The 11,719-nt window shown below is 44.8% G+C and overlaps 2 protein-coding genes across 2 annotated transcripts; one reads left to right on the forward strand and one right to left on the reverse strand.

The window, feature by feature from the left end:
* Positions 1-164: 164 nt before the first annotated feature.
* On the reverse strand, positions 165-4,863 carry tram1 (translocation associated membrane protein 1). Its single transcript, XM_049749118.1, has 11 exons — positions 4,558-4,863; positions 3,485-3,548; positions 2,886-3,004; positions 2,697-2,813; positions 2,164-2,222; positions 1,967-2,051; positions 1,726-1,796; positions 1,554-1,658; positions 1,246-1,389; positions 988-1,139; positions 165-910 (listed from the first exon to the last, which is right to left on the reverse strand). The coding sequence occupies exons 1-11, from the start codon at positions 4,678-4,680 to the stop codon at positions 840-842; spliced, it is 1,110 nt and encodes a 369-aa protein (XP_049605075.1). The 5' UTR covers positions 4,681-4,863; the 3' UTR covers positions 165-839.
* Positions 4,864-5,847: 984 nt separating this feature from the next.
* Positions 5,848-8,614, forward strand: xkr9 (XK, Kell blood group complex subunit-related family, member 9). Its single transcript, XM_049749114.2, has 3 exons — positions 5,848-6,419; positions 6,812-7,026; positions 7,107-8,614. Exons 1-3 carry the CDS (start codon positions 6,103-6,105, stop codon positions 7,736-7,738), a joined length of 1,164 nt encoding a protein of 387 aa, XP_049605071.1. The 5' UTR covers positions 5,848-6,102; the 3' UTR covers positions 7,739-8,614.
* Positions 8,615-11,719: the final 3,105 nt, after the last annotated feature.

The raw sequence follows: 11,719 nt of genomic DNA on the forward strand, positions 1-11,719 counted from the left end.
GAACATTTAGAAATTACATTTGCTTGTACAATATTAGTAGAATTTAAATAAAAGTGTTTTTTTTACATTTTCTAAAATAAAATTACCTGTTGCCAAGTACATTGATCTTCATGATCAAGCTTCAGGGAATGGCATATTTTTCAACAGCATTAAAAATCATCACAAACAGTCAATCTTGTTTATTTGGCACAATTAAAAACAGGAAAACCGTCTACACTTTTATAACAAATCCCTCTTCTCATAAGCAATAGTAGAAATGCAGCAAATCACACATTTCCCTCTCTCCTCCAGCATCATTAGTCACACCTTCCTGACTAAACTGGGAGTCCACATCCAGCACCAATGGGTGTTTTGGTTTATTTACAAAGAAAAGAAAATAAGGAAAAAAAGATTTACTTATACTTCCATGTTCCTTTTTGTCAGCCAGTGAGGCAGTTGTGTTTGCTAGACTACAAAATGTATATCCAAAGCTACGGCTGGTTAGGATAAGACACTAAACGAAAAGTAAAGTAGCTCACAAAAATACACAATTTTTTTCGGGGGGAGGAGGGTGAACGGGGGTGAAATAAAACAGACTTTTAGGGGCATGAAAACACAACTTTAAACATGACACACCCTGTACAAAACGTTCTGTATCGATAGGCACTTTTTCTTAAATAAGGTATTTTTTGTGTCATAGTTTATTCCGCAATTTGTTGGTTCTTTCCCACCCAAAATTGGCACAGCGGAGCGGCCTTTCTGACGACGCATAAGTCCATTGGACGCCCACTTGCGACGCTTCTTGAGGAGCGAGAGGGAAGCGGCCCGGGTGAGAGGGAAGGGCTTTGACGGAGCGTCTCTTAAGAGGACTTCTGCTTCCGGAATCTCGGCGAGTCTGCAGCATGAGAGCTGACGCCGTTGACACCGTTTGCTAAGAACACACACAAAAAAACACTCGGTGAGAATATAATGACACCTGGAGTAACTAAATACAAAATGATGCTTCACCTTTATCTTTCTTTGCTTTGCTTTTGGAGGGCCCCGGTTTCTTCTTGAGGGTCTGCACTGAGGCATGCTCTCTCCAGCGTCGCAGCTGAAAGTTGATAAATTTCCACATCATGAAGGCCTGCGTCAGACACACGCCGGCCAGCACGGTGATCCTGGGGGAAAAAGAGAGCGCACACACACAACAAAAAGAAACATATGAAACAGACAGACAGACACACAGACAAAAAGCCTCTTGCTGGAGATCAAAGTTACGCCCACCTCACGAAGAGAATGTTAAAGTTTCCTGTGGTCAAATCGAAGCCTTGATTGTCTGCGTTGGCGAGGCCGAAGCCCACCGTGAGGACGGAGAGGGACAGCGTGAGAAGACGTCCAAGGACAAACAGGACGGCCCACACTCTGAAGCTTACAATCAAAAAAAAGGAAACTTGAAATCTGAGGTAGGACTTTCTGAATATTCTAAGAAAATTATTCAAAGTATTATGCGTGAAAAAACAAAACAAAAACAAGAGCCTCAATGCTCATTAAATGTTCTCAGAAAGTCACCCAAGTCTCTGTTCTGCCCTTACCCAAGCTGTCTGTTCTCGTTACTGAAATAGACGAGACGGGAAACGTGGAAGAGAAGCTCCACAAAGTAGTGCAGCACCAGCAGGACCAGACCCAGACGGTTCAGACTGGAAAAACAAAAACGATTAGCGTGATTCTTTTTCTTTTTTCATAAGGCTCGCTGGTTAGTCTTACTTGAGGATGTAAGCGCCGGCGATGTGGCCCAGGTAGAGGAAAATGTACACCAGCTGGCGCGGAATGTCCTCCTAGAAGTGGTAAAAGAAAAAGAAAATAATTACAACGAGCCGGCACAGTTCCAAAAGCTGCCATTCTTTGGCAACAAAGCTGCCTAAAATGTTATGATTTAAAAAAAGTTGGACTGTGACATGAAAAGAGTACGACATGAAAAATCAATGTTACATGTGAGGCAAAGAACCTTTTTTGTCTTCTGGAAGTAGAGCTCAGGGAGCACATGGAGCCAGTAGGCAATCTGGCAGATGTAGTAAAACTTTATCTGCAGCCTAACAGAACAACATTGACATGAGTATGCACAATAGCACAAATTTTATTTTATATATATATATATATTTTTTTTTTTTCTTCTTCATGTTATTTCATGAGCTTTCTACTTACGGCATCAGCATGTGGGGGTAACCTTCCCACAGCGAACTGGGATTGGACAGGAAGTTTTCCTGTGACACAAATGCAGGCAAGGCAAATAAATAAAAGCTAAAAAGATGCAAAGAAAAACAAAACAATATAAGGAAAAAAAATCTATCAGAACAATCATAAGAAAAAAAGTTATAATCTCGCAATTTGCATTACGGGGAAAAAAAGTCAAGGATATTATGATAAAAATTCAAAACGATCAGATTTGTAAAAAGTCAGAATATCACAAGAAAAAAGTTAACATGAGATAAAATGACAATTTTATGTCATAAAATAATTCGCAATAAAGCATAGAGCAAAAAATTATTGTATAAAAAGTCAGAATGAGGGAAAAAAACATACTGTAAAATGGCACAAAACGTTTTACCACGAGTTCTTGTGACGTCACAATTTCTTATCAAGAATACCAAACAATGAATCAAAGCAAAAGTAAAAAAAATAAAATAAAAAAAATTGTGTGACTAGGCAAAAATTTAACAAACCCACCACGTACTTACAGAGAAGATGATACTTGCGCCCCAGCCGAAGGAGAGGAAGTAGAAAGCGCTGAGCTGGCCCGACTCGTTGAACTTGCTGTGTTTGGTTTTGGAGAAGTGCTTCTTCCGAATGATTTTCTGCACGCCGACACCACTAATTAGACAACAATACGCACGGGCGAGCGTCGCCCGAGCATGCGTGCCACTTACATCCAGCACGTATTCCTGGATGATGGCGTGCATGATGATGGCCACCAGCATGTAGAAAAAGATGGTAGCCAGGTCTTTGATGCCGTGGTGGAAGTGGCTGATCGCCGTCTCCTCTGGACCTCCACCCCAAAAAAACAAAAACGGATTATTCGTCAAGTCAAGACGCTTGACCAAAAGGAAAATGTGTCTTGGTGATGCGTCACAAACTGTTTGCTCAAGAGGATCTTGTAGCCACTGACCACATCTCAGCTATAATCTATTCTTACAATCTTCCTAATCTTCCTACTCATCTGCTTGCTACCTCATGTCATTTGTTGGCCTTCATCCCCTTCATAGCTTGAGGAAGAATCATCATCACTTTAGAAGAATCCCACTCTCTGCCTGTGTATTTGAATGCATCTTATTTGGGAGGCATCTGTAAATAAGTTACAGTACTGCCTGATAAGAGGTGAATGGAACCCTGAAGCTGCTGGACGCTATCTAAAAAAAAAAAAACTTTAACAGAGGTTCGATAACCTTGAAAGTGGCTACAACAATCAAAAATTGCAGTGGGCAAACCAAATTAAGATAAGATGTCAAGATGTTTTAATTCAGCTTACCATTTGTTGAGATTGTGACGTTGTACTGGACGGTGATGAACAACACTGCAAACTTGGATGTGACCTGTGAATTTGGATAAAATGTACAAAAGAAGAATTTAACCTAATAATGCTCACAATATTAAAATTTTCTTTTTGTTTCTTTCACACGATGCCATTTGAGGACGCCCTGTTGACTGAATGTGTTGCATTCATATCTCGTGGGAGTCCGTGACTTCATAAACTAACGAGAATAAGTGTACCACAAAACCCGCAATTAACAATGAATTATGATTGTCATGTTTCCATTATTAATCAATATGCTGTGATTAAAGTGTATTTTAAGGCAATAACGTGCCGTTGCGGCGTGTTCGGTGCTGCATTTTTTAAGACAGCGCTGCCTTCACCGCCCGTAAACTGCGTCGGACATTTCTAAACTATTTTTCAAATATAAGTTTTAATAGATGTGAACGTACAGGAGGTTAAGTAAAACTATTTAAATACTGTAACGGTTGGAGATATTATTCGGCTACAGAGAAGAGAGGGGTCAAAGTTGCTGTTCGTCGTTAGACTGAATGATGGCAGCCCTCTTGCAGAATGCCACGTAACACATTCAACGTTACGCGCAAACTAACCAGAAGACGTCGTTTACCTAATCAATAATCACAGGGGATCGATGAGATACCAATAAAGTGTAATTTCTGACTTGTTTTTCACACTGTGTTGCGTTCAGGGAACTTAAATGCTTCGTGACGAAAGTGTGCCTGTTGATTCAAAATTTCATAAACTAAAAGTACCGTTTAACAAAGGGATCAAAACTGGCAGATATATCTAATTAAACGTTTTCTTTAGTTTGTCAGGTTTAAATAGCTAAAAATGAGAAATCAGAGTGTAAAACGGTGAAACTTTGTGTTCCAAGAGGAAGTAACACCGCGGTGAAAGGCGAGCAAGACAACCGTGCCACGGTCACTAGATGGCGGCCAAAAGAGAGCCGAGCCTCCGCCGGCGGCGGGCTGCTGGAGCTCCACCGTGAGCTCCACACATCCGGAAGAAGCAAAGTCAGCAAAGTCGAAGATGTGTGTATCGCCATTTACCTCGAACATGAGCCCGAGGAGGAACACCATAGCAACGCAGGACACAATATCGGCATGATTCTGGATGACGAATTCGTGGCTCATCACCGGCGGGCTCTTGGTGCTCTTTTTCCGGATACCCATTTCCACACGATTCGGCGTTGCTCGTTTGACGGCGGCTTTTCTAAATGTCAAATTGAGTTTCTTTCTACGTGGAAGCGCTCGACAGTCCCCCTGCTGTTGCAAAGAACCCTAAAGGCCAGGCAGACAGCGATTAAATGGCGTGTCACTCTTGTGCTCGGGTGGGAGTGTCCAAGCCAGCGAGAGTTCAGGGCGCCGCGCTTGACTCTGCACAGGAAATAGCTGCGTTGCTAGGTCGCCACCTACAGCGTTGGAGAGAAATTCCGGTTTAATAATGATAATAGAACGAATCCATCAATTTTCTGTACCTACAGTATTTATTTTAAATTAATGATTGGAAATAAAATAATAAGTGATTTATGAATAACTAATGAATGACTAAATGGTTTAGTATTCGTTTTAAAATGAATGATACATCAAATAAAAATTAAGGAATACAAAAATTCAAAGTCTGCTTTATTGTCAGTACCAGTGAGAACAGATTTTCATTTGCAATGCCGGGAATTGAGTAAAATCTTAACGTTTACCCTTTTTTCTTTTTTAATGATTTGTCCCATCCATCCATCCATTTTCTGAACCGCTTAGTCCCCACAGGGGTCGCGGGCGTGCTGGAGCCTATCCCAGCCGTCATCGGGCAGTAGGCAGGGGACACCCTGAACCGGTTGCCAGCCAATCGCAGGGCACACAGAGACAAACAACCATTCGCACTCGCACTCACACCTAGGGACAATTTGGAGTGATCAATCGGCCTACCAAGCATGTTTTTGGGATGTGGGAGGAAACCGGAGTGCCGGGAGAAAACCCACGCGGCCTCGGGGAGAACATGCAAACTCCGCACAGGGAGGGCCGGAGGTGGAATCGACCCGCACCCTCCTAACTGTGAGGCGGACGTGCTACCCAGTGCCCCACCGAGCCACCTAATGATTTGTCCTTTGTTGGTAATCAGGTATGTTCAGCTGAAGCCACTCCCATACACAATGCGGTCCACACCATGGAGACAGACGTAGGGAGAACAAAGGAAAAAGTGAGAAGAAAAATAAATACTCAAAGTTGCTAGCAACCTGTTGCCATCTTTCTATTTTGTAAAAGGACTCAGTCAGAAGTACGGATATCTTTTTTCAAATGTACTTGAGAAAAGAAGTACAGTATTTGAACTTTGCTTCTTCCCACTACCGGTGACGACGCTAAGTCCCATGCAGTCAATCATTCCGAAAAGTGCACGTGCACAGGACACAATTACGTAACATTGCTACGTTTCATTTTAAGGTGGAGCTTGTGCCAATTTCAAAGAAAGAGGACAGCGAGAGGAAGAGGACGAGAGAGGTTCTGTCTGCTCCTTCGACTTATGATGAATGGACGGCAACGCATCGGATCAGCTGTGCACAAAACTGTTCGATCTGATGCCTTTTGCCGACTAACTCAGCGATGCCCCAAGCTGACATTCGGTACACTAAACTGCGATGGCTCCTAACGCTTGTCGGGCTACTTCTTTACGTCGTGGACATCTGGACAGACGTGGGACTGTCCATCAAGTACCTCCTAGATGGACGTTACATATGCTCGGCGTTGATTTTCTCATTCATCCTGGCCGGGCTGCTGGTGACTCAGATTTTCAGTCACGCCTGGTACGAGGATGATCTCGAAGACGCTTTGGTGAACTCCCGAGGGCAAGCCACCGTATTGGGAATGTCCAAGGGCAAACTAGTGGTCTTCCACCTGTGCGGCGCGGGTATTTTCACCAGGTAAGGGCAATTAAACTCCCAGATGGGAAAAACGGAACGTGTAGCGGTTCGTGAGAACATAGGGAGTGTCGTTTTGTATTCTGCAGATTGTGTAAACTGGTAGAACCACATTGAGCTTGCATTTTTCTCACCATGGAAACAAAAACTTGCAACTCAAAACATCACGTTAACCGACTAGTAAACGGAAATACCGCCGCAATAAAACACTTGAAAAAACTATACAACATAGTAGTTGTTCTGTTTGTTTGTTTGTTTGTTTGTTTGTTTGTTTGTTTGTTTGTTTGTTTGTTTGTTTGTTATTTATTTATTTATTTATTTATTTATTTATTTATTTATTTATTTATTTATTTATTTATTTATTTTTCATGTATATATTTATTTATTTACTGTAGGTACTACCACCTACTCAAAAGTGGCTTCAAAGTGCTCTGGCTCCTGGGCGGTTCCCTTAGCGAGGAAGAGAGGAAGGAAGCTCACCATCGCCTGTTTTGTCAAGCCACTGACTTGAGCATGCTCAAACTCTTTGAGGCGTTTTTGGAGAGTGCCCCCCAGCTCCTCGTGCAGATCTACATAGTCCAAGACCAAGGCAAAGCCTCGGTCGTCCAATGTAGGTTTCAGTTCTAATCTCAAATGTCATCCTCTAAATGTCCAAACCTGAGGGTGTTGTTCCTGTCTGCTGCCTTCCAGATTTTTCTATGGTCTTCTCGTGTTGTAACATCGCCTGGGCTTTGGTGGACTACCGCCGGTGTCTACGCCGGTCACTCCCCAACATCCAGGAGATGCCCTCTGGCTCGCCCACCGCCATTTACCTCCTCTATAAACTCTTCACCTTCAGCAGCCACATCCTCAGCTTCAGCCTCCTTCTGCTCCTCAGCCACTACTGTGTAATTGCCTTGGTGGCCATTTTGTGGCTGCTGGGGACAATGTGGTCACACGTGCTGCGCACCAACTTTTGCTCCACCAAAAGGCATGAGATGGTCTACCGCGCAGTGGTTGGGTTCATCCTCACATTCACCTTTTTTAACGTCAAAGGACAGCACACCAGGATCGTCATGACTATTTATTATTCCCTCTATTTGCTCATTAACGTGACATCACCATTACTTTTGGCGTTCCTGAAGCCAGAGGTGCGGACAGCAATGTCCTTCTTGGTAATCAGCGGGGTTATTTTTGCCTGCTCCGTCCTGGGGCTGGTCTTTCTGGCGTTATTCTACCTCCATCTGCACCCGAAAGCGAAGCGGCGGGAAGCTGACGAAGTGGACGGAATCGCAAAACAAACTGAGGCAACAGGCAGAATGAAACATTTTTTGCGGCCCTGACGGACATTTAGTCAAGATGGTGGGCACAATAAAAATCACCAAAACTTCAATTAAACTACCTGGACCCTTCTTAGTTGTTGAAGGGATCATATACATACATATGTAAATATACATGTACAGAAGCATATTTTCTACTCTACTCTAATATATGAATATATTTTACGTCTTTCTTGCATTATAGCTTCACATTTGTATTTCTCTGCTGATACAGCGAATGATCATAAAGTGGAGTCAAGTGCACCCTTACTGTGGAGCATTGCTTCTCAAATAGTGCCCCACCCCCCACCCCGCAGTTGGTAGAAGTGGCGGTATTACTGGAAGAGTGTGCGCAAAGAGTAGTCGCTCTACAGTGTACGGAACATACACACAGCACAGAGCAGGCGATAAAAAGTGCAGTGGGACACTATGGAAAAATATATAACAGGGTTGAAAAGAACGGCGGAGAGAGACGGAGATAAGAGAATTGAGAGTCACACGAAAGCTAAGACAAGGAAATGTGACGAAGCGTACGTAGCGCTCCATTTCAGTGTGACTACTATAGGAGACGAGGAAAAACCGGTGTGTTTACTGTGTCATACTGCCTCATTTTGAGCACAAATGGTTTTATTCATTTTTGTTTTGTAGGTTAAAATGTTTCATATATTGTGCTCCTGAGTTAATGTTGCTGATTACTTTGAATTTAATATTATGAATTGCTGTTATTTAATTTATTATTTTATTGTATTTTTTTCTGCATAAAATGGCAGTCGCTCAAAAATGTTTATAGTTTGAATAATTATAATTTATTTTTATTTTAAGGAAAAGTGATGCACTTTGAATCTGTTCTATTACAGACTAAAAAAACAATGTTATTAATAAAGTTATTCTTTATTGTAAGTTGAGCTTTCTTTTTTGTTATTTTTTTTTGTGTTTTCTTTAATGTTAATAACATGGGGGTGCGCGAAATGTTTTCTTCTCCCTAGTGGGGGCATCACAGAAGATAATTGAGAAGCACTGCTGTGGAGCAAGATGGTATCAACATCCTGTCACTGAAGCTACTTCTCTGTACAGCACCATCACTGGGAGGAGGAGTAGCTTCAGTGGCAGGTTGTTGACCCCGTCTTGCTCCTCAAAAAGGCTGAGGGGTTCATTTCTTCCCCATGCCGTGAGACTTTTTAATTCGTCGTGGGGGTTAGGGGCATGTTCACGGTCTTGGTACAGTTTATTGCTCATTTATTTGATGTATTTGTTGTTATTAACATATCTATTTAATCTAGTCAGATCTATTCTCTTCCTCTCGTTTGTTCTCGTATCCGATGTTTAAATGGACAACAATAAAAAAAGTATACAATAATAATAATAATAGTAATAATAATATTCGCTCAAGGTTGTCTGCTGTTTGTGTGTGTGTGTGTGTGTGTGTGTGTGTGTGTGTGTGTGTGTGTGTGTGTGTGTGTGTGTGTGTGTGTGTGTGTGTGTGTGTGTGTGTGTGTGTGTGTGTGTGTGAGGCACCGCGATGCAATCGATGGTCGTAACCTTAAGGTCACGCATGTCTCCAAAGTTTTAAACGTAGCCCAAACGCCAAAGAACCCCTTTGTCTCTTTGCCGCTCTGGCCCTCTTTGACTCTTTGAGTGGCCATTTTGCTTCCCCTCCTTGCCGTCGGGAGATTTGTGCTTTGACAACCAATAACGTCTCCGACGATTGAGTCGCCGATCCCGTTCCGTAGCGGGAGAGGCCTGACAGCCACATGCCACACGTAGTCCCCGTCCTATGGAGTTACAGATTTCCTCTCAAAGCTTTGCGTTTGATCCCTTTGCGTCTTAGTGATGCGCGTATGACATTTGCAAGCGCCGTGTCATTTCCAAAGGGCGGATGTCCTTTTCTTTGTAGGCCAAGCATTGTGGGTACGCCTGAGCTGAAACTGAAAGCTAAGTCCCATCGACAGCCGAGTACTAACGCTGGCGCACCTTACCTCGCTTGCTCGGGTAAAGTGTGCTTCTTACTCGCGCTTCTTCCTCAATCAGCAGAAGAAAAGGATGACCAGCAAGATGGCTCGGCTGATGTGGGCGCTCCTGATCTCCCTTCCGCTCGCTGGTAACTTGCGTATTTGAAAACAAAATGGAGGGTTGACCTCTCGAATGAAATGCCGTTAATGAGATAGAAATGATAGATAGATGAAACTCACGAGGTGTGCTGTGACAATGATTATTGTGGAACTGCTGGTAAAAAGTCACTTGTGCTTTGTTTTCAACAGCAGCAGCAGACATGGAAGTAAAGGGCAAAGCAGGTGGCGATGTTACCATGGCCACCGGCAAGACTACGCTGGATGACTACACAAAAATCGTCTGGGAAAAAATTGACGATGGCAAGATTCTCACCTACAGCAAGACGGGCAGTGAGAGCTCCAAGAAGTCTGAATCCGGGGGCGCGGCGGGTGCGGGCAACGCGGCGGGCGCGGGCAACGCCGCGGGCGCGGGCAACGCCGCGGGCAACGCCGCGGGCAACGCGGGCGCGGGCAACGCGGGCAACGCGGGCACGGGCAACGCGGGCGCGGGCGGCGCGGGCAACGCGGGCAACGCGGGCAACGCGGGCAACGCGGGCAACGCGGGCAACGCGGCCCCGGCAACCCCCAAGGCCCCGATCACGACCGAGGCCCTGGCCACGGACGTCCCAAACCCGTCCAGCCAGGGGGGCGGCGCGGGCGCGGGCGCGGGCGCGTCCGCCGCGCCCACGGGCAGCGCGGCCGCGTCCGCCGCGGCCGCCCGCGCGATGATGTCGTCCCCTGACAACTCCACTGCAGACACTTGGGAACGCACCGAGGGGGCGCTTTACAAGGAAAAGAAGTTTGTGTTTGACCAGACCCGTGGAGACCTGACTATCATCCAGCTTGGTTTGACAGACAAGGGCAAGTACAAGGTCACCATGACACCCAAAGCTGGAACGGCTGAGGAGAAGACTTTCACAGTCATAGTCACTGCTCGCGGTGAGTTGCTTTCCTTCTTGCCGCGCGCGCGCCCGACCAATGCCATGGAAGGAGTCCGACTGCAAATGTTTGAGCCGTTATTATTTTGGAACGTGTGTGTATGTGTGTGTTGCATGCCTTCGGGTCCAGCAGGGGTCAAACCAAATTGCTTTGTTGCTGCCTTTCAGGGGGTCAGCGCTGTTCGCTTTCGCTGCCGCTGATGGCCGTTTGCAGCGTGAGCCTGATGTGGTGGTTCTAGACGAGCTGGTGAGTTCACGGCCAAACGTTTTCCATCGGGAGTGGGCTGTTGCTATCGAGACATTTTGGCATCCATTGTGCGACGATCAGGTCGAATTCGGGAAGTGCATTTGAGCGTGTTTGGCTGTCAGATAGAATATTGTCTCGTCCCCCATCTAGAATGGGATCTTCGTCCGTCCGTCCGTCCGTCCGTCCGTGTTCTCTTGTATTGTATGTATGTATTTAATTTTGTATGTTTTCACCTTCGATGTAAAGGAAAGTGTGCTTTCGGGAGTTTGCAAACATATTTTTTAAGGTTGTGTTAAACTAAATTAATATCTAGTATTGGAGTGCTCGTGTGGATTGGTGGGTGGCGAAGAATGTGCAGACAAACTGCATGAACTTGTTTTCTTCGAAGTGTTGTGGAATAGGCCCAGATAGGGAGTACCGGACGAGAACACCTCAAGGTCGGTGAGAAACGAGAACAACAGCACGTCTATGTGGCCGGGCTTCGCGGGGAAAACCCAACCGCCTGACCTCAGCAACACCTGGACAGGGAGGAGATGGCCATCATCTCACAATATTTTGCATGCTTTAATATTCATATTGTGTTTCTTCAAAACTGGGCAACCCGGAAGAATGTGTCGTCTTTTGGTGGTCACAAAATCGCACGAGCTTTAGTGTGAGGGACCCGGGACCCAGGCCTGTATTAGTGCGCTTTGTCAGGAATAAACAATTGGTAAATTTGGTCTGATTATCTACTGGTCTTCTCTTTGACAGAACGAACTCGCAAAATTGTTAG

Source organism: Syngnathus scovelli, chromosome 18 (genome assembly GCF_024217435.2).
Source record: "Syngnathus scovelli strain Florida chromosome 18, RoL_Ssco_1.2, whole genome shotgun sequence".
Taxonomy (NCBI): Eukaryota; Metazoa; Chordata; class Actinopteri; order Syngnathiformes; family Syngnathidae; genus Syngnathus; species Syngnathus scovelli.